A 25,509-nucleotide genomic window follows, 5' to 3' on the forward strand; every position below is an offset into this window, starting at 1 on the left:
GTGTTGTCCCTCGCTCGAGATGTCTTTCCTTAACCTTTTTATCTTGGAATCTTTAATTCATCCAATCTGCGACCTTAAGTACTTCGCACATTGCCTCTGACAACTCTTCCAACCATGACTGCCTTGACTTGCAACGAAGCTTCCTCTGCAGCACCCGACGAAAGTATAATTCCTCCAAACAATGTCTCGAGTGCCCCAGGGCAGCTTGAGTGTAATAGTACAAACTGGGGCATTCAATTCCCCACCCAGGAGAGAACTCCAACCGCAACCAGCCTGAGTCGCAGTGAGACCGTGCCCCCCGAGCCATCCCCCATCCTCTCTCACTATGAAGGATACACTCTGTTCAAGGCCGATCCCGCCCCCGGGCAGAAGGCTTCCTGGAGCCTAGTGGAGCGAACCGAAATGCACCTCAACCAAAGGGAGCTCTTCAAAATGGTCCAAAAGGGCGCGAATAAGGTCTCTGCAGCACAACAGTATCAGAACCTGTCCAGCCTGAGGCGAGCTCATGTGAATCAGCTGATCTTTGAGAAAAGAAAAAGCGATCCACAGGTTGAATGGAGCTGCGTCTATGCCAAAGAGCGTAGTAGACCCTCGAAGGCTCGCAATGCTACCCGGAGCAGCGACTATGAAACTGTGTCTATGGACATTATCCTCATGAAGAGACCTGCAAGGACCCAGTCGTACCCAAGGACTGCCATGGGAGACTTGGTGGACCTTGCTGCTCCCCTGGACTCCTACATAAGTACAGAAAAAGGCCATGTGGTGCAAGGACCGCAGTCTCGACCAACACAGGTGACTACACCTTTTACGCTACTGGATCTTGAGCAAGGCCCAGGTACAACATCTTCGAGTGGCAGCGACAAACCTGGACCTCATCATTTCGCAAAAGAGCATGGTGAGCACTATAATATCTCTGGTTCAGTGTTAGTTGTTCACACAGTCTCAGGACATGCATCCGTGAGAGGCGCAGGCCACATAATCCAAGATGTGCCAACCGGGTCATCCGAGTCTAGCAGCGGCGAAGACGACGATGACGACGAGTCCATGTTCTTTGAACGGGCGGGTGATAGTTCCGCGACAGAAGATTCAGAAGAATTTGATGGGGGACGCCCAGAACCCCGACGGGACAACATTTACAACCGACAGAGATCGTGCAGCCCTAATCGGTGCGAATCAGGGTACGGGCCTTTGTACCGCAGATTGCCAAGACACCGGGGCCGACCACGCAGCCGCGTAGATATGGCTTCCACCAAGAGAGTAAGCCCTCTCCGACAAGCGGGACGAGAGGATAACCCATATCGTGAAAAGAGGATCCGGTTGACACGAGGAGTTGAGGATGACATGCGCAGCCGGATGCTAGACCACCGGGAGGCTCGAATTGAGAACTGGGAGAAGTTTGTGGATTTCCAGGCCAGAATGATCCAGAACACGATTGACGAGTCGCGGGAGCATCGCAAGTCCTTTCGCGATGCTCCGGTGGTCTGCAACTGTCCCTGCCGGCGCGCGAACAATAATGAGACTGCTGAGTGATTCTCTGAATGTTGCTTTTCGGACTCGATTATCATTAGTGTAGTTTACTTCTATAGTTCCCTATCTCATCTCTTCGGCTCTGTAGTTACATTTATAGATCCACCGGTTATGTCATAGAGAATATTCTGCCTGGATCCGCAGGCGACAAGATCGACCGTGCCCCTCCATCACCGAATTTCTTTCCTCTGGACACTTTACTTTCTTCACTGACCGTCAATTCTCCCGACCTGTTTCATACCTTCTCCATTTCTATCCACCCAATTACCACCCAAAATGCCTCGCCAATTCTTCGTCGGAGGTAACTTCAAGATGTACGGCTGTCCTCGAGTCTCACTACCCCGCGGTCCCTACCTCTCCCCGTCGTCATCACTTTGCTCTAACGAATTGCTGAACCTGGTACAGGAACGGTGTTGCGGAAAGCATCACCTCCATCGTGAAGAACCTCAATGCCGCGCAGCTCGATCCCTCTACCGAGGTCGTCATCTCGCCCCCCGCGCTGTACCTTACCCTGACCCGCAGCCTGGCCGACCCCAAGATCGGTGTCGCCGCCCAGAACGTCTACGACAAGCCCAATGGTGCTTTCACCGGTGAGATCAGCGTCGAGCAGCTTCGCGATACCAAGATCGACTGGGTTGTCATCGGCCACAGCGAGCGGAGAGTGATCCTGAAGGAGACGGACGAGGTAAATCACATCCCATCCCGCACCCATTCACTACAAACTACAGCCCACTCATTTTTTTCTTCTTCTTCTTCTAGTTCATCGCCCGCAAGGTCAAGGCCGCCATTGAGGGCGGTCTCTCCACCATCTTCTGCATCGGCGAGACCCTGGAGGTACGTCATTCCGCGTCCGGTTTCTTCTCGTTTTCGTGGCCGTGGTGGGTCGGTTTACCGGGACCACCATCGGGTATAGATTGACCCATTCTGTGCATCCCGCTCACACCCGGTGTTATTGTCAATAGGAGCGCGAATCCAACAAGACTATCGAAGTCGTGACCCGCCAGCTCAATGCCGCCGCTAAGGAGCTGAGCAAGGAGCAGTGGGACAAGGTTGTCATTGCCTACGAGCCTGTCTGGTAAGTTCTTGTGTTTTTCTTTCCCTTTGATATATCTACACATATACACTGGCCTGTGAATATACACTAACACCATGCAGGGCCATTGGCACCGGCAAGGTCGCCACCACTGAGCAGGCCCAGGATGTCCACGCCGCTATCCGCAAGTGGCTCGGTGATGCCATCTCCGCCCAGGCGGCCGACAGCGTCCGCGTCATCTACGGCGGCTCCGTCAGCGAGAAGAACTGCCGCGAGCTGGCCAAGCAGCCCGATGTCGATGGCTTTCTTGTTGGCGGTGCCAGCTTGAAGCCTGCCTGTGAGTAGAACCCGAACCCCAAGAACGGTCCGGACGCTAACTTTGGTAACCAGTCGTCGACATCATCAACGCCCGTATCTAATTGTTTAATTCCCTGGATTAGACTGGAGGGATTGGGCTCCTAATGTCGGAACCAGTAGAAATTGAAGAAAAGCTTCCAATGTCAACTATGTTGTCATGAGATCTAACTATGTACAATGGTGGAATTTATATTACACATGCGTCCTCTGCGATAGGCTTTGTGATTGATCCCAAGTGTCCTCGCTCGTAGAACAAGAGAGGATCTCACGACGAATACAACACCGAGACCCCGACTCCACGCCAAAACGACGACCCCGGCGCGCCGCCTCCACTCTGGCTAGACCCAGACCCAGACGCCGCGGAGGGAGACGTCGAGAACGAACCCGGGCCCAGCCCGACGCCCGCGCTCACAAGCAGTTCCTTAACACGGCCTTCCCAGAGGATGCGCACGTTCCAAGACTGGTCGACCCTAATTTTGACGACGGAGTCGCTAGCCTCAGTCTCCGCCTCAGTCTCTGTCTCGGGCTTGACGGGGGACGAAGGTTGAGCCGAATCAGCCAGGACTGAAGAGCCCGGAAGCGACGCCGAGAAATCATGCAGACGCATCTTACGGCGTGCCCACTCGAGGTCATCGTCCGATTTCTCGGATGACGATTTGGCTTTCCGGCGCCAGAGCTCGCAGCCCGCGACCATCTCGCTTTCCCAGCTGTAGACGTTGAATCCGAAGCGGGAGCTGAAGGAGATATTGGGCGAGGCGCGGAGAGAGTATGTTGTGGATAGGGAGCCCGTGATCGGGGTGAGTGTTAGGGTTAATGTATAAGGGAAGGTGGAAATAGGCGCAGGGGGGGTAGAAGAAGAAAGGACCTCTGTTGCTGGTGGTAACGTGGTGAATCTTATACCAGTCGACATGCCGATCAACGAGGATATAGGCGAGTAGTAAGCCTCAGCGCCAGCAGACAGAAGCGACAATTGCGGCGGAGCGCCGGGACGCGCCACACGCGGGTCCGGGCCGAAATTCCACAGCCCGCGCCAGCCGAATAGAGCATTATCCGTGCTGAAGAGGTACTCGTTGCTATATTTGCCCGTGTCATGCGAGAGCTGCGCTAGCATTGACGCCTGCGGCGCGGAATTGGACAGCGGCGGACCCTGGGTTGAGCAGACGGCCAGGGAGAGCTGCATGGTGGGAGACATGCGGCGCACGAAGAGGGCATTGAGCGTTGTCGGCGGCGGAAGCTGAAGCGACGCATGGAGTAGCGTCGCTTTTCGTTGTGCGACATCGCTGTCTACTGCACCGTGCTCGGTCTCTTGGCCGGCTGCCGAGCGCGAGCCCTCCCTCAGCCCGGGGATGTTGAAGTTGATGCCATCGAGAAGGGAGTCCCATGCCCATGTATGCGCGGGTGTCGTGGGCTTATGCACTTGTCGGTAGCCTGGGGAGATCTTTCGCAGGGGGATCAGCGCGCTTTGGCTCGAGGTGTCGTTGAAGGGGACGGTGCTGAATAGATAGGAGACGGAGCCATCGAGCAGGCCGACAGTACCCAGTGTGTAGCTGGTCGCGAAGTGCGGGGTGGATAGTGAGGAGAGGTGGACGCGCAGTCGTTCTGGGGTCGAGAAATCTAGGATTGCTGGGATTTGCAGTCAGCCAGGCATGTTCGGGGGTTCGAGTTGTTGGGTAGACAAGACATACACTGGGCGGTGGTGGTGAGCGAGGAGTAGGAATTGTCGCGGTTCCAGTGCGTGGCCTCGGCAAAGGCCAACTGGATATAGTCCATGAAATCGAGCATCCTCACCGGTGCATTGTGCAATAGTGTAGAGTATATACACAGCAGTCGTCCGTCGTAGTAGGAGAGAAGGTGATTGCCCAGTTGAGGCTACCGTGTGGGGCGGGATAAGGCCCGGATTAACTCGCTCCCGGTTATCACAAAAAATAATCTTTTCCACTGGAACAGCGGGCCACAACTAAATACTGCGTCCACACCACACACACCACATCCACAACCATGCCTCGTTCCAAGCGTGCTCGTGTCGTTCACGAGTCCAAGACCGTCAAGAAGGACCACAAGGAGCAGACCCGCCGGCTGTATGCCAACATCCGAGAATGCGTCGAGGAGTACGACCGCCTGTTTGTCTTTGCCGTGGACAACATGCGCAACACCTATCTGAAGGATGTGCGCACCGAGTTTGCCGATAGCCGGTGAGTACCCAGTTACCATATATATAGACCCCCTATACTGATTGGCATTAGTCTCTTCTTCGGCAAGACCAAAGTCATGGCCGTCGCTCTGGGATCCACGCCCGAGAACGAGGCCGCCGAGAACCTGCGCCTGCTGACGCCTCACCTATCTGGCGCCGTGGGGCTTCTGTTCACCTCCCGCGAGCCCGCGTCCGTGATCAGTTACTTCGAGAACTACCGCCCGCAGGACTTTGCCCGCGCCGGCACGGTCGCCACACGCTCCTTCACCATCCCCAATGGCCTCGTGTACGCTCGCGCAGGCGAGGTCTCCGTCGACGAAGACGAGCCAATTAGCCACACCATCGAGCCGGCGCTGCGTAAACTGGGTGTTCCCACCCGTCTGGTCAAGGGCAAGGTCATGCTCGAGTTGACCGGTGAGCAGGAGGACGGGTATCGGGTTTGTCGGGAGGGGGAGACGCTGGACTCGCGGCAGACGACGCTGCTGAAGATGTTTGGAGTTCTTTCGTCGGAGTTCAAGGTTGATCTGCGTGCTCAGTGGACGCGGAGTACTGGGGAGGTCAAGGTGCTGGAGCAGCAGGGCGGGATGGAGGTTGATGCATAGATGCTGTGTTGAACATGCAAAAAGAGAGAGAGAAAAAAAGTGTTTCGTGTGGGCATCTTATGGAGTTTGGTGTCTTGATCAATCTTGCCTTCTTTTCTTCTGTTGATGAGCCTATGATTATTGGATACGAATTGAATATAGAGAGAAACATCCGATCTTCAGTCGTACATATTACCTAGAATTCATTCCTGTATACCTAACCGAGCAAGGCTCTTGGGTTCGGTCATTGCAAAGGCCCTTACCTGGTCTTACCTGGACTGTTCCATTCATTTATTCCACACTGTCCGGAAAGCGATCAACTAAAGTACATACTTACCCCCAAAAGAAAAAATGCAGTCAAACAAAAAAGTGAAAAAGAAACACAGAGGAAGAACAGAAATAGGGGAATACAAGCAGAGGGACTCCATGGTGGCCGGGAGGGAGCAATTGGTAGATGGATACCTCCAGGCAGGATCGGTTGCATTCGTCAGGCCAAGAGACCTTCTTACCCTTTTTATCCTTGCAAAGACGAGAGGGACGAAAGGAAAGAGGCAAGAGGCAGGGATACCCACCAGCAAGCTGGGGACGAGAGAAGCAAAAATCCGGTGAGAAATCCATGCGACAAGGGGGCGTGCGCTGGTTTAGTATCTTCTCCTGCTGCGCGGGTCATCATGTCCATCATCCTCACGGTATCTCTTGCGTCCATAGTCCTCCCTTCCGCCGTACCTGTCGCGGTCCCGGGGGCGATCATCGCGGGGGCGATCCCCACCACCATTGCGGTCTGTCATGCGATCACGGTCCCGGTAACGATCACCTTCGCGGTCCCGATCATAGTCGCGGCGGTCCCGCTCAGAGTAGCCCTCGCGCGGGCGAACAGGCTCGCGATTACTGCCGGTACCACCGCGGTCGTACCGTCCCCCACCGCCATACGAGCCACCGAACCCACCACCGCGTCCACCACCCGGACCAGAGGGCGCATTAGGTGGTGGCTGTCCACCAAACCCACCGCGTCCTGCACCCTGGAACCCGATTCCTCCCCGAGGTCCAAACCGATCGCCGCCCCGAAAGCCTCCGCCTCCGCGGAAACCCCGGCCGCCGCCAAAGCCACCCCGAAATCCACCACCGAATCCTCCTGGGCCGGAAGGTGCGTTGAATCCAGGTCCCATTGGCCGTGCGGGCATTGCCTTGGTGTATCCACGACCGCCGAGTCCACCGCCGAAGCGACGCGGCTTCCAGCCCTTGGTGGTTCGGCCGCGCTCAACGTCTACGAGAACCCGTCGGTCTCGAATTCGGATCCCGTCTGTTTCTTTGTATGCCGCTGAAATGGGGGTTGCTGTGTTAGTGACCCAAAGGGATAGTATTGTTTTTTTTGAGAAGATGGTATACCTTTCATATCTTTCTCACGCTCATATACGACGAACGCGTATCCCCGGTGAGCCTTTTTGCTAGACTCATCCTTAACGATGCGAATCTGAAAAGAAATGATACGTTAGAAAATAAAATTGCCCCCGTAGAATGAGTTTAGCGGGCAGTACCCTTTCAATGGGCCCAAATCGACCAAACTCGCGCTCCAAATCTGACTCCTTGATCTCGTAACTGAGCCGCGCAACAAACAGTGTACGGAAGGGATCCCCACGAGCCTGAGAGTCCTTATCAGGGGCATCTGTTTCTCAATTAGCACCTGTTTGAGTCCGAGAATTGAGGTGAGTGAGTGACACGTACAGCTCTGCGCCCCTTCAGTCAGCTGCTTCTCCAACCGTTCCTTCCTCTCCGCTCTTTGCTTCCATTTCCGTTGTACCCAGCTATCGGTAGCATTATACGGCACCTCTTCCGCGAATTTCTGGGCTTCAGGAAGGAACTGGGCCACGCCGGAGATGGTGCTCTTCGGGCAGTCCTCTGGGGCGCGGTCGGTGGGAGGGATGTAGCGAAGGGGTGGCCGCGGCTGGAACAGGGCCAGCAGTGGCGGGGGGAGTTTATCGGTCATCCTGGACTGGCCCGTGTGCGTTGTGTGGAGGGATGAGGTGAGGGTGGGCAGTGACCAGGACAGCGTCAGGTCAGGAGTTCTTGCGCAAGCTGGAGGTTTTTGGCGCGGTCAGCCGCTGGAGCCGCGGGGTCACGTGGACCAGCCAGAAAATCAAATGGGTGAAGGAGCAGACTTGCCGACTGGAAGTAACCACAACCACCGCAACCATGACCGTGCAGGGGCTCAGGACTGTCACGTCTGCCCAGGTATGTCACTGTCCGATCCATTCGATCTCCCACCTTACTGACACGCCACGCAGAACGGGGCCGGTGCCTTCATCCTCCAATGCAAACGCCTCGATCTTCATTATAACCTCCAAGGCGCCAGCTCCCACGGCCTCCGGTGAGACCATTCCCCCCTCCTATATCCTCTCAATTTAATTCCACTCGATCCAATGCTAACAATACGGCCACCCAGAACATTCGTTCAAACCCTCCTCCCCAAGTTCGCACGGCAATACCCCCAAATCGAATTCCGGGTATCGCCGACTCCCAAAAAACACCCCGTCGTGCGCGGTCACTATATCAACGGCCGGGAGAAGCCGATCTGCGTGCGGAACATGCAGCCCAATGAGATCCTGAAGAAGGTGATCCTGCTGAAGGAGGCCAGCGGCGAGAAGAATCGGCGACAGTCGAAGCCCGTGCGCAGTCTCAATGAGAGCGTGCGTGGTATCTGGTCGCCGTATCATGGTGATCTGCGCGGTGTATGATCCTGGTGGAGGTGGAGGCGTTTATATCTGATGGGGTTTGTGTTATGTCCTGTTTTTGCGCAACGGGGTGGATGGGTGCTGCCACTGCCGCTTGCTGTATTATTTATTGACCATAGCGGATTTGATCTCGATATTTCTTTTGTTTGACATATTTGTTCAAAAATCTAGACGGCCCTAGCCATGATTTCAAAAAGATAATCTTGAATCTACAATATAGCAACTAGACATAGAAGCGTCAATAGAAAAGTAGTTCATAGCATTCATAGAACTCATTATTTCACAAAGCAGAAGTTGAAACAAAAACTAGATAACGCCCTCAATTCCATGCATGGGGTATCGAGAAAATGGGAGATAGAATGCAGATGGCGGATCCCACAACACCATCCATGCAACACAGCGAACCGAAAACGGACCAGAAAAACTATAGGAAGATGTGGATCATGGCAGTCGGTTGGCTGACAGCCTTGCCGCAGCCTGTGACCTGGCACTTGGAGAAGGGCTTGGTATTCTGTGCCGACTTTTTGGCTTTTGAGAGGGACCGATTCTCGGCGCATTCACCACAGTATACCTGAGTTACCGGCTGTCAGTATATAGAAGAAAAGCAAAAAGTGGAAGGTACTAACATGTCCGCATTGCTTGGCGATCCAGAGGTCCTGTTTTATCCCTTCTCCGACACCTAACTCGTCGGAACAGTTCGGGCAGACGGCCACATCGTCCTCTGCAAGTGTCCGGGTGAACCCAGCGGGCGGGGGACTCGGAGCTTTGTATGTGTTTCGTGAAGGCCGAGGCTCCTGGCGGATTGGAGGGCCTATCGGAAAGGATGCTCTCTCGTAGTTGAGGTTGAGAAAAGAAATCACACTGTCGGGATGATCTCCGAGGAGGAAGGAATCCGTGAATGAAGGCAATCCGTTTGCGAAAGAGGCCCCTCTCCGTAGTCCACGAGTGTTGACCCGCTCGCGAGGATGAGCAAAAATACTAGAGTGAGGGCGAGTTGCCCGCATTCGTTGAAAATAGCCCTCGAAATGATGATGTGGCGATCGATTGCCCGGCGGGCGTCGAATGGCTCCGACGAACTGCACCTCTGGACTGCTCGAGGGGACCTCTGCTGGGGTATCTGGGCCCTCCTCTAACAAGTCGACGACCTCGGTCATGTCGGTCATGATGTCTCGCCCAAAGCGTGGCAGCCTCGAGCTGCTTGGAGTCCGGGTTTCTGATGACTGATTCTGTGTTCGTTGTGGGGGAGTCTCAGGCTCATTTGTCAAATCGATCACATCTTCCTCCTGTGGCGTGGCAGCACGAGCTGGCCGGCGAAAGTCGAATCCATCACCGGCATATCGAAGGGGTGGCAAGTGGTCCATCGCGGGGCTCGGTCGATGTGGATGGAAGTGCTGATGCCAGGAGGAAGACTGACCATTCTCGAAGGACTCCTCTGACATTTGCTGATGAGTTCGCTGCACAGGCCAGTTGACGGTTAGTTCCTTTGTTTCATTGGAAGATTGCAAATCATCAAGTCAGGGCCCCGCCTTTTGAGGCCGGCCGGCCAACCTGGCGCTTACCTTTGTGGACCTGGCGCCCATGAACTGGACGCCGGGGCCGTCGTTCATATCAGAGAATAAGATTGTCGAGGTAGTTGTAGAAGAGCCAGCACATTGGAGAGACTGGTGAGGCCAGAAGGTCAGAGCGATGGTCGATGAGACGGCCATGGTCAAGCAGCGATTACCGAGGCGGTAAATTTCTGCCAGTGGCGGACTAGGCGGTGAGACTGAAGAAGTAGAAATGGTGAAGGTACTACTAGGTCGTGCTGGGAGGGTAGAATGGGAGCACGACCAGGGTAGAAAAGGGGAGGGAGAGAAATAAATGGACGGAGGAAAGAAGAAGGAAGAACGGAAGAGAAATGAAGATATCACGATCAAACAAAGCAGCTATTGCACCCATTAAATGAAGTCATCCTTATTTTTCTTGCATAAAAACTGAACCGACTCGAGTGAAACACCAGATGACCAGATCTAGAATTACAGGAGAACTTGTGAATCAATCATTGTGCCCCCAGCACCGTGATTGCACCCGCCTCATTCAACGCCACAACGCTCTGCGCACTGGCTCCCCAGCCCACCGAGACGGCTGGCACGGCGCTGCGCAGGGGCTCTGACCACTGCTTGTTCTTCTTGGAGAACTGCTGGACAGTCAGGCCACTGGGGCCACCCGTCAGGAGGAACTGGCCAGTGTAATCCCAGAAGATCGAATTGATCTGGCTGCCCGTATCCAACACCTTAGTTTCCTTGGAGCTGCGGAGATCCCAGATGGAAACCGTCGTCGATCCATCAGCCACGGCAGCCAGGAATGTACCATTCTCAGAGAAGAAGAGACATTTCACAGGGCCTGACATGTCATACTCTGCAGCTGATCCGCCGGTCTTGACGTCGAAGATCTTGACTTGGCCGTTCGCACCACCAGCAGCCAACAGGTGGCCATCAGGATGGAAGTTGGCCGATAGTAGGGCTATCCAGGATGTTAGCGAGTTGAAAAAGAAAGCCTGAAGGCATCACTTACCGGTGTCGGTGAAAATTTGGGTGACAACCGAGTTGGTGGCCAAGTCGTACAGGACGTAGCTCTTGTCGACGCCAACCGAGGCAACAATATCCCCAGTCGCATGCAGAGCAACTGCCGCCACCTCACCAGCGTGGGAGGCGAAGCTCGCAACCTCCTTCCCATTCTCAAAGACCTTCACAGAACCGGTAGATGACCCAATAACGGCCTTGTTGCCAGCCCATGTCGCGTCAGTGACCGGGCCATCTGCTTTCAATGTCTGAACCACGCTCTTCTGAGCGAGCGAGTAAACGCCAACCACACCATCAACGCCTCCAACAAGGGCCAGTTCGCCAGTAGAGTTAATAGCCAATGCCCGGCTGCCGGGGTAAAGCGGTTCAGAGGCTTCAACGGGCTTGTACGCCGAGATGGCGTCGCTGGTAGCCCAGCCTTGGGGAACGGTGCGCTTGCGGCGAGATTTGGAGAGTCTGTAAAGTGTGTTAGTCGCAAGATAAGCACGAAAGAAATCAATTGCACATACTGCGCCTGTGTGTTCTCAATCCGCTCCAACACGACCTGCGGCAAGCCCGCCGAATCGACCTGCATGGCTTCACCATCAGCCGCAGGCCGACCAGCACCAACCGACACCTTCGAAAGGGCCTCGCGAGCCTCGTCCCTTTCCTGTGTGAGGCGCGCAATCACGCGCACCGCGGCATCGTGCTGGTAGAGTGCAGAACTGAGTTCGCGCCGGGTCTGGGCCAGATTCTGCTGCAGGGTATATGTCTCCAGTGCTAAGGCGTCCCATTCTTCCTGGAATACGCTGAGGAGCGAGGGGATGGATGTGAGGGTGGGCGGCCGGGGCCGCACGACACGCTGCGACTTGACCTCGATCAGCTCGTCGGCGCCGAGCTCCTCGCCGTTCACAGGGTCTTTGCCATGTTCCGCGACGTACGCCTCAATGAGACGTTTCTCAAAAACGCTGCCTATATGGGTGTTAGATCGGGGGACTCGACGACACGAGACTTCTGAAGGACGTACCGCTCTTGGGAGAGACGACGGGCGCCTGAGGGGCCTCTCCGGAGACTGCGAAGGGGTTAGAAAAAGATCAAGAGCATCAACCCACGCAGCACAACTAGGAATCCGACTTACTTGCACAAAGCATGGTGAATTGGGGGAGTGGGATGGGGGAGAAGGTGATGGGAAGGGAAGAGATGCGACTGCCGCTCCTTGACTTTTCGAGGTGCCCGATGCGGTTTAGCGCTGGAAGCAGTCACTCGTTCGCGTTTCTCTCTCTGTCTCTCTCTGTCTCTCTCTCTTGTATGTCTTTTTGAACCCACGGCCATTGCAATTGTTTCCCTTGTCTCCGCGACATCATATTTGCAATTGCGATGCTCTTTTAGTTTAGCGCGACTGCCCAGCATGAGTTTCACCTGAGGCCCTACACTACAGAGCCTCCAGTCAGGCCTCACGACCATGCCCAACCCCAAGCTCGCCTACGGTACACCGCTTGACCTCTGTTACCCGGATCTACTACTGATTTGAGTCATTTAGAGGCAAACGAGCCTGCATTCCTCCAAAAACTGCGCGGCCAACATGGAAATTCCACCGGTCGCCTGGAGCGGCCAGCACAACGCCCACAAAGACTGAAAAAGGACGACGACGATGATGACGAGCCGACCTATGTGGACGAAGAGAGCAACGAGGTGATTACCAAGGAGGAATATAAAGTCATGGTGCAGGAGAGCAACCCGGACGATGATCCTTCTACCAAAGATGGTGAAAAGGAAGCCAAGGAAGCTCGTCCGGCAGAGTCAGCGCCCAAACAACAGAGCAATCTCACCGAGATCGGGACACAGAAGAAGCGAAAACAGGCCAAGGTTGTGGGCGACGACCAGGTTGAGCCTGAACAGACGCAGCCCAAAGCCCCGGTGTCACGCAAGCCGAAGAAGGCGAAGAAGATCAAGCTCTCCTTTGATGAGGAATGACCATGGAGAGATCCTTGCCATCCCTGCCATGTCCGCCTGGTTTGGGCCAAGTCGGTAGTTAGCTGTAGAAGTCACTAGTTGACTCAACATGATCCATCTTGAGTCAGAACATCCCAGGCTGAGTTGTAAAGCGTCATGGTCGAATGTTAGCCTCGATGAATGCGATCATTGAAATATCACTAATTAATAATCCATTCCCGAGCACAGTTGAATAATTTTGAGCGTGTTAGCCCATTTCTAGTAATCGTGTTGTCTTGTAGTTCAGGCATCGAGCGCATCCCGCTTCTCCCGCCTTTTTTTTCTTCGGAGCCACTTTTTGACCGTTGCGGCATTTCTCAACACGCTCCTTTCAGCCAACATCGTGGTCCCGGTCTAGCAATATGCCCGTCGTCAATGTCGATGAGCTTGTCCGGCTGCAGCGCAAGCCCGAGGACATACGAAATGTGCGTTTCCCATCCCATCCCATGATGTCACACGAGCCAACCGCTAACCAGCGCTCTAGATCTGCATTCTAGCCCACGTCGTAAGTCTGGCGCTTTTGCTCTCCCCACCCAAGAGAATCTTCCTGTTAACCACAGAGCTCTAGGACCATGGCAAGACGTCGTTGACAGACAGTCTCATCGCCACCAATGGCATTATCTCTCCCAAGCTGGCGGGCAAGATCCGCTACTTGGACTCCCGCCCAGATGAGCAGCTCCGTGGTATCACCATGGAATCATCGGCTATCTCATTGTTCTTCTCCATGATGCGTCGCCCGAGTCCGGATGCGCAGCCCGTGCCCAAGGAGTATCTGATTAACCTGATCGACTCGCCGGGCCACATCGACTTCAGCAGTGAGGTGTCGACCGCCTCGCGGCTGTGTGATGGGGCGGTGGTGCTCGTTGACGCGGTCGAGGGTGTTTGCAGCCAGACTGTGACTGTGCTGCGACAGACCTGGGTGGAGCAGCTGAAGCCGATCCTAGTCATTAACAAGATGGACCGACTGGTGACGGAACTAATGATGAGTCCCAGCGAGGCGTACGCGCACCTGAGCCGGCTGCTGGAGCAGATTAATGCCGTGATTGGCAGCTTTTACCAGGGAGAGCGCATGGAGGAGGATCTGCAATGGCGAGAGCGCATGGAAGATCGCATCAACTCCTCTGCCCGGGACAAGGACCGGCCCAAGAAGCAGGTCGTGGACGATGAGTCCACGCAGAGTATTAGCGAGGTGACTGACTTTGAAGAGCGTGACGACGAGGATCTCTACTTCGCCCCTGAAAAGAACAATGTCATCTTCTGCAGTGCGGTGGATGGCTGGGCTTTTACTATCCGCCAATTCGCCGCCATCTACGAAAAGAAGTTGGGCATTAAGCGGACTATCCTGGAAAAAGTTCTCTGGGGAGATTACTACTTGGATCCTAAGACGAAACGCGTGCTGGGCCAGAAGCACCTGAAAGGACGGGCACTGAAGCCCATGTTCGTGCAGTTGGTTCTCGACAGTATCTGGGCTGCATACGAAGCGACTACTGGTGGAGGCAAGGATAGAGCGTAAGTTTTTTTCTAGAGCAGTTTATTACGGTTGGAATCTCTAACGCTTGCCAGGGATCCGGCACTTTTGGAGAAAATCACCAAGTCCTTGAATATCAACATCCCCCCATATATCTTGCGCTCGCGAGATCCAAGAAACATTATGACAACCTTGTTTTCTGCATGGCTGCCTCTTTCAACTGCGGTCTTGGTGTCCGTTATTGAATATCTTCCGAGTCCGCCAGCGGCACAAGCAGCCCGACTGCCTGACATGATTAAGGATTCCCCTGGAGCCAAATTCGTGGCAGAGGATGTCAAGCAGGCCATGGTGAATTTTAAGACCGAGAAGAACCAGCCGGTTGTAGCATACGTCAGCAAGATGGTCGCTATCCCAGAGAGCGAGCTTGTGTCGAATAAGAAAAGGAGCGGTACCACCATGACTGCAGATGAAGCCAGGGAACTTGCACGTCGCAAGCGAGAAGAGATCGCAAAGATGCAAGCAGAGACCAGTGCCGGACAGGCAGACAACTTCTCGCGACTGACCTCCGCTTTTGAAAATACATCCCTCATCACCGAGACTGAAGAGACGGACGAGGTGGGCGAAAAGGAGGACCCTGAGCATCTCGTTGGATTTGCACGACTATATTCTGGCACGCTCTCCGTAGGAGATGCGATATACGTGCTGCCACCGAAATTCTCACCCGCCAACCCACATGCCAGCCCCGAACCAAAGAAGGTCACCGTCACCGATCTCTACCTGCTCATGGGCCGAAGTCTCGAGCCTCTGCAGTCTGTTCCCGCCGGTGTGGTCTTTGGTATAGGAGGTCTTGCTGGGTATGTACTCAAGACTGGTACTCTTTGCAGTCAACTCGAAGGCAGCATCAACCTGGCTGGTGTTTCTCTGGGCACTCCACCAATTGTGCGAGTGGCCTTGGAACCAGTCAACCCGGCCGATCTGGGCAAGATGGTGACCGGCCTCCGTCTTCTTGAGCAAAGCGATCCCTGCGCGCAGTACGAGGTGCTTCCCAGCGGTGAGCATGTCATTCTAACCGCGGGCGAGCTGCACCTGGAGCGATGTGTCAAGGATCTCCGCGAGCGGTTTGCTCGTTGCGACATCCAGACCGGTGAAGCCATCGTTCCCTACCGGGAAACAATCGTCCATGCGCCCGAGATGGCTGCCCCGAAGAACCCGGAGCTGGGCCGTGGTGGGGTTTTGCAGGTCTCTTCCTCAAAGCAGTTGACAGTTCAGCTGCGCGTGGTACCACTGCCTGAGGCAGTGACAGAGTTTCTCTCTAAGCATGTGGGAACCATCAAGAAGCTGCAATCCGAGAAACGGACAGCCGCAGAGGCGAAGCCTGATGCAGAGCTTCCGGCTGATGGAGGGCTGGAGAGCGGCGCTCCAGTCGAGACAACTGTTGTAGATGCTGCGGGCGAAGTGCACGAAGCCAGCATCCTTTCTCTGGAAGAATTCCGGACAGAACTGGACAAAGTATTCCGCGATGAAGTCAAGGATGATAACGAACTATGGCGGGACGTCGTCGACAGAATTACGGCATTTGGTCCGCGCAGAGTCGGTCCCAATATCCTGGTTGATGGAACTGCTGTCAACACATGTGATAAATTGTAAGTCTAATTGACCTCACTTTGTCATTGTCGGCAACTAATATTTCATTTCACAGTCTGCTCGACGACCCTAAGCAGCCCGCTGGCGACACCAACAATCAGCAGGCCCTGCTGGTGCGCGATTTCTGTGACAAGATCGCATATGCCTTCCAGCTAGCAACAGGACAAGGCCCTCTTTGCCAGGAACCGATCCAGGGCATCGCTGTATTCCTAGAAGAGCTGGCCGTGCAATCCAATGGCGACGAGTTGGATAAGGGCCGATTGACCGGTGACGCGATCAAGCTGGTCCGCGAGGGCATTTCGCAGGGATTCCTGGACTGGAGTCCGCGGGTAATGTTGGCGATGTACAGCTGCGAGATCCAAGCAACGAGTACGTCCCCTCCCCCTCAAACCGAGAAATACCAAAACATACTAACACATCATCAACTCAAAAGCCGAAGTCCTCGGCCGCGTCTACGGCGTAATCACGCGGCGCCGCGGACGCATCCAGTCAGAGGTAATGAAAGAAGGCACCCCGTTCTTCACGATTCTCGCGCTCCTCCCGGTAGCCGAGTCATTCGGGTTTGCCGAGGAAATCCGCAAACGCACGTCCGGTGCCGCGCAACCGCAGCTCATCTTCGCGGGCTTTGAGGCTCTCGACGAAGATCCATTCTGGGTTCCTGCTACGGAGGAGGAGCTGGAGGATCTAGGCGAGTTGGCTGATCGGGAGAATGTGGCGAAGAGGTATATGGATGCTGTGCGTGAGCGGAAGGGGCTTGTTGTAAAGGGGAGGAAGTTGATTGATGCTGAGAAGCAGAAGACGCTGAAGAAATAGGTAGAAGGGCTCTTGCTTGTGTTTGTGCATTGGATATGGAATTGGTTGTTTATTAGAGTATAGGCGCATGAATTCGAAAAGTATGCATATTCTTACTTTACGGTTCAGGTGGAGGAAGGATCTAGTCTACTTGTAGATTGGATTTGATATTGATCCGAAGTCTTTTCTTTTCATTTAATTCATGATTCCAAGGGTATCATTTCTAAAGTCATTGTAATATACTCTTCCACACTGCACACTTGGTGCGGCTCGATCTTCGCGTTCGGATGGAAGACTCATCTTCAAACTGCTGTGTGAGTCTTGCTTATCGAAGAGAGAAGAAGACCATTTAGGCTCGACTGGGATTCTGTGATTGGTCCGAGACCTAGTCCTCTGCGCGCCAGGTCGTGTGGGCAAAACATGGACGAAGGTTGTTTCCGTCGTGAAGGGCGTAGGTATCACCTCTGACCCAGCTGTCTTTCCAGACAAAGAACCACTGTCCGCAGTCACCGATACCTCTTTGCTGGTAGATAATAAAACGGGGATAGAGAAGTCAGGGAGAAAAGCGACATCATGCCTCCCCTCAAAAAGGCCTCGCAACCTTCCTCTGCTCCCCGACCTCAGTAACCGGATCCCGCATCTCCTTCCAACTAACAGGAAACATCATATTCCCAGCCTCACTCCGAGCCATAACAACGCCGAGATCATTGCGCGCGGTAGTGAGATAATAAAAGCTCTGATCGCCCAGCGAAATCACCGACCCGCGCACGATGTCGCCAACGCGGAACATTTCATCCAGCACAACGCGGTCTTTCTCCACGGCGCGCACGTCTTCTTTCCGGATGAGCGCTTGGAAGCGCAGTTCGTCTGTGTTGCTGTGGTTCTCTGGGTTGGCAGCTGTTGTGAGGATTGAGGCGATGTTGTCGTTGTCTGATGATGAAGAGGGAGAGATGATGCTCTGGGCAGTGGTGGACTCATCGAGGACGACTAAGATGGACACGGCGACTTGGCGTTTTTGTACTCTTGTTACGCGGGCGAGGACGATCGAGTCCACGGCGGGGAGGGTGTTGTATCTTGGTTTTGGTTTTGGAAGTGTGGATGCCGCTCCTGCAGGACTATCGGTTTGCGTTTGAGGTTTGCTCGTTGGGACTCGCGATACTCGGATCGTGGACTTGAGCTGCGTCTTGGGTTGTGCGGGATCGACGACAACGGGACCGGCGATTGAGGCGTAGATCATGGATTGCTGGATGTGTGTTCCCGGTCCGGCACTGTAGGCAGATGCGGGGCCCAGACGCTGGCCTGGAATAGCCAGAGAGGGAATAGTGGCAGCCATTGTGTTTGCGAGTGTGAAGTTGAACGAGCTGCGAGTCTATTTTTTGGCGGGAAGCTCGCCGGCCCGGAAGTAGGTTTCTCCGTGCAGCCCTACAGGACTACGCGGATCAGAGCATGTGGTATCGAGATTAAATATAAAGGCCCATATCTAGCGTGAATACAGGGCGAATGCGTAGGAACAAGCGACAACGGCACCGGCCCAGAAGTATCATGGACAAAAAGAGAAAGAGAGAGAAAACAGAAAAAAAACACACATACAAGCCCCGAACACTCCAAATGCCCGCTGACGGGGGGGATAAACCGGATTCGATGGATTCAATGCTCACCCAGCACCCTATTAAAGAAAGAAAAGGAAAATCAGGCTTCGACTAGAGTCTGCTTGGGTCCCGCCCCGAGGAACTCGAGGCAGCGCCGGGCGAGCGCTACGACCTCAGCCTCACCGTCATCTCCATCCTCCTCGTCAGATTCAATGTTCTTATCGGAGATCGACTTGACCATTTGTACGACATCTTCCGACTTGGAGATGTATCCGATCAGTTTCGCGTCCTCTGACTCGAGCAGTTGCAGGAGTGTCCAGATGGCAATGTGCTGGAAGGTTGGGTCTCCGCTGGCAAGGAAGCGTTGAAGGTATCCGTGAATGCCTCCGTTGGGGTCTGCCCAGTCACGCACAAAGATGGAGTAATCACCCACTGATTATACTGGTTAGAATAGAAAGGCAAAGGGAATATGAAAAGGAGAACAACATACCTTTCGACGACAGGTTGCCCAGAGCAGCTGCACTGTTGCCTTGCACCTCGATGCTCTCAGAGTTGGTCAGCGGGATCAAGACATCAAACACCCCAAGGTTGAGGAGATGCGATTTGAGCTCGTCACTAAGCGCCAGCACGGCAATCGCGGCGGTCATTTCAGATTGGACGGTGAGGGGCACCCGCAGAACCAGATCCTTGCACTTCTGAACTGCACCGGCCTGCAGAACGAGTTCTTTGTTGCGATCGGAACTGGCCGCGAGATTGCGGAGAGTGGAAATGGCATGGCACTGGATCTCTTCATTGTCTGTTGTGCCCAACAGGTCCACCAGAGGCTTCAGGAAGCCCGCTTCGATGATCGGAGATTCGTTCAATGGGTGAATAGAGATATTTCGAATGCAGGCAACGGCGGAGAGGATAAGAGGTAAATAGGACGATTGTAGAAGGCGTAGGAGAGGAGAGAGGCCTTTCGCTCGAACGATCTCGAGCTGGTATTTCTCGTCGGAGGCGAGATTACGCAGGGCGAGCGCCGCTTGACACTGCACCTTGGGAGTAGATGAGTCCATGAGGTGGACCAAGGACTGTACCAAACGCGACTCGGTTTGAGCCAGGCGTTTGCGGTTGGTCGAGTCGACGGCGATATTGCTGAGCGCGGTCGTGCAATAGTACTGTACATCGACGTCGGGGGATGACAGCAGTTGGACAAGCACGGGAATCGCGCCTGCGTTGACCAGTTGCTGGCGGTTATCATCTGTTCGCCTCGTTAGAGAAGAATCCTAAAACAAGAGTTTTCTGTATTGCATACCGGAATGCGTCATGTTGAGCAGTGCGCCTGTTGCATTACGCTGCACACGCATGTCCTTCGACTTGGCCAGGCGGATCAAAGGTCCCAAGGCTCCCGAACGAGCGATCTTGGCTTTATTTTCCTCATGTGTCGCCAAGTTGGTAATGCACCCGACCGCATTGCACTGTACCTCGACGTTGGGCGACATCATCTGGCGGATCAGGGGAGTCAGCCCCCCAAGGGCGACAATCAAGACCTTGTTCTCCGCTGTTGTCCATTAGCGATCGGTTCGCTTGCTACGGGAGAGGATGGCACTCACCATTCACCGCGAGGTTGCCGAGTGCTGCACTAGCAGCTCGTTGAACCTCGATATCTGAGCTCTGGAGGAGGAAAAGAATGGGTTCCAGCGTATCACGGTCGACCTCGCGTACATCTGTCCAGCGATCGTTAGAAATTTCAGCAGCTCCATCGCACCCGCTCCAACATACCGCGCTCGGTGATTTCAGCGAATGTCAAGCTCGCGCTCCGTTGTAGGTCGACATTCTCGGAATAAACGAGGGTGCTCAAAGCTCGAAGAGGCTCGCCCGAGAAGAAATCGGTCTCGGCACGCTGCAAGAAGCTTGGTGAGTACAGTGACGTAGGGATCGGGGAGAAATCTGCCACGTACGTTCTCCAGATAGCCCAGCAGGTCTGATACTGCTTCCCGCTCGTTGTCGGCCAAGGTAGTTTCATAGATGCCATCTCGTGAGCGAGCTCCGATGGGTCCGAGACAAGCCGTGATGTGACACCAGCGGTCAACGGCGGACAGGCACGACAGACACGCATTTGCGATTCCACTCATGGCTCTTGACTAGTGGGCCTCTGGCCCTGCCAACATGAATGGCAAAGCTGAAAGAAGAGACGAGGAGTCGTTCGCGACCAGTTTTGGTGGGATGGTGTAGTTGTGAGGTGGTATGGTCGTCGGGGAGGGGAGTTGGGAGGGGAGGAGCAGGTTGAGGAGGCTAGGGGGAGGGTGGGAAGCCAAAAACGGGAGTGATGTTGAGTAGGGGAACACAGACCCGGCGCGTGATGGGTGATAAGCTTTGGATGGAGCAGAGGGAAAACAAAAGTGAAGAAGTCAAGAGAGCGTGTGGGAGAGAGGAGCAACAGAGGAAGGAGAGAGGGAGAGGGGGCAGCTAGCTTATCACGGCAGAAGACTCCACGATCATCGCAGGCATCACAAGAGGAGATCACACGTACGGGAGTCTTCTAGTCATCGTTGAGTAGATTGAGGAGGAATGGAAATCTACTAGCGAGAATACTCTCGATTATCCTACTCTGACGCTACTATTCCCCAACGACCGATACCCTCGCATAATCATACTCCTACCTAGGTCAGCCACTCTCATTGTTCCGCTCGGCTTGTCCTCCCCCGCTGGCCTGGGTTGCTCTTTTCCTCTCTCCACTTCCTGCGGTGCCTTCATCCCCTCGGTTTCCCTCGCACACATTAATCCTAGATGCTGGGTCTGACAACGACGGTCGGTCTGACTCTGCATGCCTGCTGCCAACGCGTCCATGTCTGCCTCCACTGCCACCACTGCCGCCCCGACCATTTCCTCTGACGCTCCTCGGCCAGGGCGTCTGCGCCGCCTGAGCCAGCTTCGCGCTTATACTCAGAATCACCTGTCCTCCTCCGCCCGGGGCTCCCATCGCAACAGTATCAGCAGTCGCGTGTCCTGGCGATCCCCAACCTCTAACACCGGTCCGGACTCCACGCCGTTGCACGGGGAGACCGCTGCGGGCCCATGCCCCGACGCTGACCACCCAGCCCTGTCCCGCTACACGTCGGCTCCCACCTCCAGCTCCCGAGTTCTCGACCAAGCCGGCCAAGCCTCCTCAACCGATTCGGCACGATCCACGCCTTCCATTGACCCTGCGACGCAAACACCGCACGTCATGGCGCGGCTGAGGAGTGCTTCCGCCGTTCAGAGTCGGCCACCCCCACCACGCACCAACGATCGGACGGCCAATCTGGAGCCATCCAGCTCATCGCCTGAGCCCTCCACGGCGCAGGGCGAGTTGACGGAGCCGACCGATGCCATGATGGCCGAGGCGACCTCGCCGAAACCGAAGCAGAAAGCCACCATCCGATTTTTTCCTTACCAAGACTCTCTGCAAAACTCGAGGCCCTCGCTACCATTTGTCCCCATTACACGCACCCTGCCCTCTGAGAGCTGTGTGATCAAGGTCGGTCGGTACTCTGAGCGAGATGGCATCCCCATCCCCAACCCAGGCGAGCCCTCCGATGCGCCCGTGGGCTTCAAATCCAAAGTCGTCAGTCGGAAACACTGCGAGTTTATGTATGTCAATGGCCAGTGGCACATCAAGGATGTAGGAAGCTCGTCGGGGACCTTTTTGAATCACATGCGTCTGAGCCAGCCGAATATGGTGTCGCGACTGTACACCATCAAGGACGGGGATATTGTACAGCTGGGTATCGACTTTCGCGGAGGGGAGGAGATGATCTTCCGGTGTGTGCGGATCCGGATTGAGTGCAATCGGTCGTGGCAACAGCAGCAAAATGAGTTCAAGTATGTATGGATCGACTGTGAATCTGGCGCAAGGCTAACCGTCTGTGTTTCTTCAGCAAAAACACCGAAAGTCTGATCAAGAACCTTGGCAAAGGTGATACCGCGGACTACGCCGGTTGTCGCGAGTGTTCCATCTGCCTTGGATCTGTCCTGGTGCGTTGTTTTCCTTTACCATCTCCTATGCCGATACTAACTGTGTTTAAGCGACCCTACCAGTGCCTGTTCATGGCCGCCTGTGCCCACGTTTGGCACTATAAATGTATTAGTCGTTTGCTACATTCGCCCGATTATCCCATGTTCCAGTGTCCCAACTGCCGTGCGTTTACGGATCTGAACGCAGAGGTCGACGATTCCAACGACCATGACGGAGAAGACGAGAGGGAAGAAGGATCGGCAGCTGTAGATCGAGGCCCACCGCGATCTGAGACCCAGTCGCCCGCAGATTTGCCAGGCTCGACCGGTGAGCAAGGCAGCAATTCCGATGAAGCAGAACTACCCGCCGATGTGGAGAATCTCCCTACCCTGGAAGAAGGCGAAACACCGGTGACCGAAGTACCTGACAACCAGAGCTCGAGTTCTCCAGCCCCCGACTCGAGCAATGACGACCTCGCCCGCAGCGCCACCATCAATATCCCGGGCTGGCAGCCAACCCAGCCGCTTAGCGTCCCTCCAGGGCGGCCCTCACAGCTTCGGTCCGATACTCCCATCCGCTCCGAAACGTCGGACGACAACCCAATGACACCGCGCAACGATTCGGGGCCGCTCGCCTTTGATGGACGAGCGGGGATGTCATGAACTGGATTTTCTATTCTTCTTTCATTCCTAAAATATTCGTCTCGCATCTGCCCGTTTTCTGCGCGTCCATTATTTCACCTCATGTCTGCATGAACTGCCCATCGTCTGCATCTTCCAAGAGCGCTGATCTGCTGTTTCTCATCCGATTGTCTTTTCTTCATGGCGAGGTGGCGTTCCATTCTTGTCTGTCTCTCTCTCTCTCCCGTTTCCCCCCTATTCGGGCATTTCCATATACCCATTTTCGCACCTCGGGGCCGTGTGGTCACTGTGTAGCTAATCTTTTGTCTGTCGAATATTTTTATATCTTCTGGTGACCTTTTCATTCATGGTCCACTAGACTGTCAAGAGAATCTCAAAGCCAGCAACGCATAGACCCGATTATTATTCTCCCAATGTCCCCGTATCTAGATACTCGATGATGGTAACTGAGTAATTACAATGCAGGCAATTTGTCAGTATTCCGTCTGATATTGGCCTGAGCTGTTATTCCACTTGTCATAGACCTTGACTTTCCATCAAACGCGCTGCGATCTTCTAAGAATACAGGTGCATCAGGGAACTTCCTACTATCCAAACGGCCAGTGCGGTTAGTGCACAATGAGTGGGAAACGCCTCATCGTATCGGTTCAGTTTGTGCCTCTAGAGAAACATCAAGCAGGAAAACATGATCTCGGTGGTTTCGCTTAGGAGCCGGCACTGCTTGCCCATCTTGCCGAGGAAATGAGGCGGGGTAGATCGTCGTAAAGAACCTATGATGGCATCTAATAAGTGTAACGAATGGCTTTGGTCCGTCTAATTACCTACTAGTTAGCGTCCGAGTTATCGTGTGGGGATACTGCGGAGGTGGAGACGATGGAGGCAAGCCATTGCAACGTCTCTCTCCTCAGGCCAAATGCCTTGCTACCTCGATGCTGCAACTGCTAGGCCGGCTAAAGCTCCGGTTAATTCAAACTCGAGGATGAAAGCGCCAGTTCTTCCAGCACGCTAGGGCCCGGGGGATTAGAGACCTACGTCCGACTGTAAAGGTGGGCACAGTGTCAACCTCTGATGTGCAACATTGCGATGCACAGTAGGAGCGTTGCCAATTGCTGTCTTCCCCGTAACCTGCGCTAATTCTCAGTTCCAATTTAACCGGAACGCTCATCTTTGAGATGGTACTATGGCGTATATATAAATAGTCAACGCCCACACTCTGATTTCCTTGAATTGGGTTGTCGTGTGCCTCGCATGTCTTTGGACTTTCGAGTAATTGATTGTCTTCTTTTCTCCGGATCACTTCTGACATCATGATTGGAATCACTTCTGTCCAGCCTTTGAGGAAAACAGAGAGAGATGCTGCTGTTGCTGAAGCGCCTCAATTTCACCGAGTCATATGGTACAAGGATCCGGGTCTGAGGAAGCTCTATTCACTGGCTATGGCTCTATGTTTAGCCTCCGCCACGACAGGTTACGACGGGTAAAGCACCCAACCTAGCTATCTTTCACATTTGATACATCTGTTGTCCCAATTCTGACTGCTAATGTCTCTAGATCCATGCTAAACGGGCTACAAATCCTGGAGGTATGGCAAGATTACTTCCATCATCCAACAGGATCGATATTGGGCTTGTTTGGATCCATATATAGTATTGGTGGCCTTGCCGGCTTGCCGTTCGCGTGAGTCAGTTCCGCTCCGAAATGGAGAGTCTTTTCTCATTCCTGCGAAGTCCATATATAGCGGATCATTATGGCCGTCGCATTGCGATCATAACAGGATGTTTGCTGCTCTTTGTTGGGGTTGCGGTTCAAAGTGCAGCTCAGACCTTCTCCAGTATGCTCCATCTCATCAAAATCCTCTCTTCACTCGAAGCAATCTAACTCTCGTCAGTGTTTGTTGCCGCCCGTTTTTTTGTCGGATTCGGAAACAGCATAGCCTCCAACGCCGCACCTCTACTTCTCACTGAGATTTGCCATCCGCAACATAGAGGGCGCGTCACAACAGTGTATAATCAACTCTGGGATATCGGATCCATTATCGCAACATGGATAACCTTCGGCACTTTTAGTATCAAGAACAACTGGTCCTGGAGAATTCCGTCTATTTTCCAAGCATTGCCAACTTTACTACTGTTTACCTTCATCTGGGTTGTCCCTGAGTCGCCGCGTTGGCTTCTTTCGAAGGAGCGAGACGAAGAGGCCCTAGCTATCTTGGCTAAATATCACGCTAACGGAAACGAAACGGATAGAGACGTACAATTTGAATTCCACGAAATTCGGGAAACATTACGACTTGAGTTCCAGGCCAAGAAAGTCAGTGGTTACTTGGACTTCTTCCAAACAAAGGGCAATAGATATCGCCTTTTTCTAGTTCTCGCACTAGGTCTTTTTTCTCAATGGAGTGGCAATGGGCTGACTAGTTATTACTTCGCCCTGGTCATGGATAGCATTG

General features: G+C 54.2%; 13 protein-coding genes across 13 annotated transcripts; 7 read left to right on the forward strand and 6 right to left on the reverse strand.

Annotated features, from left to right (window-relative positions):
* Window positions 1-114: 114 nt before the first annotated feature.
* Window positions 115-1,530, forward strand: PFLUO_LOCUS5080 (uncharacterized protein; the record flags this gene model as incomplete). Its single annotated transcript, XM_073782495.1, has 2 exons — window positions 115-895; window positions 947-1,530. 2 exons carry the CDS (start codon window positions 115-117, stop codon window positions 1,528-1,530), a joined length of 1,365 nt encoding a protein of 454 aa, XP_073639144.1.
* Window positions 1,531-1,803: 273 nt separating this feature from the next.
* PFLUO_LOCUS5081 (triosephosphate isomerase) lies at window positions 1,804-2,979 on the forward strand (the record flags this gene model as incomplete). The annotated part of the gene is made up of 6 exons (XM_073782496.1): window positions 1,804-1,841; window positions 1,933-2,212; window positions 2,287-2,361; window positions 2,490-2,602; window positions 2,683-2,897; window positions 2,951-2,979. The coding sequence occupies 6 exons, from the start codon at window positions 1,804-1,806 to the stop codon at window positions 2,977-2,979; spliced, it is 750 nt and encodes a 249-aa protein (XP_073639145.1).
* Window positions 2,980-3,182: 203 nt separating this feature from the next.
* PFLUO_LOCUS5082 (Mitochondrial distribution and morphology protein 10) lies at window positions 3,183-4,699 on the reverse strand (the record flags this gene model as incomplete). Its single annotated transcript, XM_073782497.1, has 2 exons — window positions 3,183-4,540; window positions 4,603-4,699. 2 exons carry the CDS (start codon window positions 4,697-4,699, stop codon window positions 3,183-3,185), a joined length of 1,455 nt encoding a protein of 484 aa, XP_073639146.1.
* A 216-nt stretch (window positions 4,700-4,915) lies between these two features.
* PFLUO_LOCUS5083 (mRNA turnover and ribosome assembly protein) lies at window positions 4,916-5,710 on the forward strand (the record flags this gene model as incomplete). Its single annotated transcript, XM_073782498.1, has 2 exons — window positions 4,916-5,109; window positions 5,161-5,710. 2 exons carry the CDS (start codon window positions 4,916-4,918, stop codon window positions 5,708-5,710), a joined length of 744 nt encoding a protein of 247 aa, XP_073639147.1.
* Window positions 5,711-6,330: 620 nt separating this feature from the next.
* On the reverse strand, window positions 6,331-7,673 carry PFLUO_LOCUS5084 (uncharacterized protein; the record flags this gene model as incomplete). Its single annotated transcript, XM_073782499.1, has 4 exons — window positions 6,331-7,007; window positions 7,076-7,160; window positions 7,225-7,352; window positions 7,412-7,673. 4 exons carry the CDS (start codon window positions 7,671-7,673, stop codon window positions 6,331-6,333), a joined length of 1,152 nt encoding a protein of 383 aa, XP_073639148.1.
* Window positions 7,674-7,879: 206 nt separating this feature from the next.
* PFLUO_LOCUS5085 (mitochondrial) lies at window positions 7,880-8,421 on the forward strand (the record flags this gene model as incomplete). The annotated part of the gene is made up of 3 exons (XM_073782501.1): window positions 7,880-7,918; window positions 7,972-8,054; window positions 8,130-8,421. 3 exons carry the CDS (start codon window positions 7,880-7,882, stop codon window positions 8,419-8,421), a joined length of 414 nt encoding a protein of 137 aa, XP_073639149.1.
* A 421-nt stretch (window positions 8,422-8,842) lies between these two features.
* PFLUO_LOCUS5086 (uncharacterized protein) lies at window positions 8,843-9,857 on the reverse strand (the record flags this gene model as incomplete). Its single annotated transcript, XM_073782502.1, has 2 exons — window positions 8,843-8,989; window positions 9,045-9,857. The coding sequence occupies 2 exons, from the start codon at window positions 9,855-9,857 to the stop codon at window positions 8,843-8,845; spliced, it is 960 nt and encodes a 319-aa protein (XP_073639150.1).
* Window positions 9,858-10,456: 599 nt separating this feature from the next.
* PFLUO_LOCUS5087 (uncharacterized protein) lies at window positions 10,457-12,109 on the reverse strand (the record flags this gene model as incomplete). The annotated part of the gene is made up of 5 exons (XM_073782503.1): window positions 10,457-10,920; window positions 10,972-11,435; window positions 11,489-11,930; window positions 11,986-12,030; window positions 12,097-12,109. The coding sequence occupies 5 exons, from the start codon at window positions 12,107-12,109 to the stop codon at window positions 10,457-10,459; spliced, it is 1,428 nt and encodes a 475-aa protein (XP_073639151.1).
* Window positions 12,110-12,420: 311 nt separating this feature from the next.
* Window positions 12,421-12,932, forward strand: PFLUO_LOCUS5088 (uncharacterized protein; the record flags this gene model as incomplete). Its single annotated transcript, XM_073782504.1, has 2 exons — window positions 12,421-12,445; window positions 12,499-12,932. The coding sequence occupies 2 exons, from the start codon at window positions 12,421-12,423 to the stop codon at window positions 12,930-12,932; spliced, it is 459 nt and encodes a 152-aa protein (XP_073639152.1).
* A 380-nt stretch (window positions 12,933-13,312) lies between these two features.
* On the forward strand, window positions 13,313-16,875 carry PFLUO_LOCUS5089 (Cytoplasmic GTPase/eEF2-like protein (ribosomal bioproteinsis); the record flags this gene model as incomplete). The annotated part of the gene is made up of 6 exons (XM_073782505.1): window positions 13,313-13,375; window positions 13,435-13,455; window positions 13,519-14,459; window positions 14,514-16,061; window positions 16,118-16,431; window positions 16,496-16,875. The coding sequence occupies 6 exons, from the start codon at window positions 13,313-13,315 to the stop codon at window positions 16,873-16,875; spliced, it is 3,267 nt and encodes a 1,088-aa protein (XP_073639153.1).
* Window positions 16,876-17,437: 562 nt separating this feature from the next.
* PFLUO_LOCUS5090 (exosome 3'->5 exonuclease subunit ski4 (Csl4)) lies at window positions 17,438-18,187 on the reverse strand (the record flags this gene model as incomplete). Its single annotated transcript, XM_073782506.1, has 1 exon — window positions 17,438-18,187. One exon carries the CDS (start codon window positions 18,185-18,187, stop codon window positions 17,438-17,440), a length of 750 nt encoding a protein of 249 aa, XP_073639154.1.
* A 356-nt stretch (window positions 18,188-18,543) lies between these two features.
* PFLUO_LOCUS5091 (Vacuolar protein 8) lies at window positions 18,544-20,557 on the reverse strand (the record flags this gene model as incomplete). The annotated part of the gene is made up of 6 exons (XM_073782507.1): window positions 18,544-18,875; window positions 18,934-19,683; window positions 19,738-19,983; window positions 20,036-20,149; window positions 20,205-20,325; window positions 20,384-20,557. 6 exons carry the CDS (start codon window positions 20,555-20,557, stop codon window positions 18,544-18,546), a joined length of 1,737 nt encoding a protein of 578 aa, XP_073639155.1.
* Window positions 20,558-21,249: 692 nt separating this feature from the next.
* Window positions 21,250-23,081, forward strand: PFLUO_LOCUS5092 (uncharacterized protein; the record flags this gene model as incomplete). The annotated part of the gene is made up of 3 exons (XM_073782508.1): window positions 21,250-22,286; window positions 22,343-22,439; window positions 22,590-23,081. 3 exons carry the CDS (start codon window positions 21,250-21,252, stop codon window positions 23,079-23,081), a joined length of 1,626 nt encoding a protein of 541 aa, XP_073639156.1.
* Between the last annotated feature and the right edge of the window lie 2,428 nt (window positions 23,082-25,509).

Source organism: Penicillium psychrofluorescens (genome assembly GCF_964197705.1).
Source record: "Penicillium psychrofluorescens genome assembly, chromosome: 3".
Lineage (NCBI taxonomy): Eukaryota > Fungi > Ascomycota > Eurotiomycetes > Eurotiales > Aspergillaceae > Penicillium > Penicillium psychrofluorescens.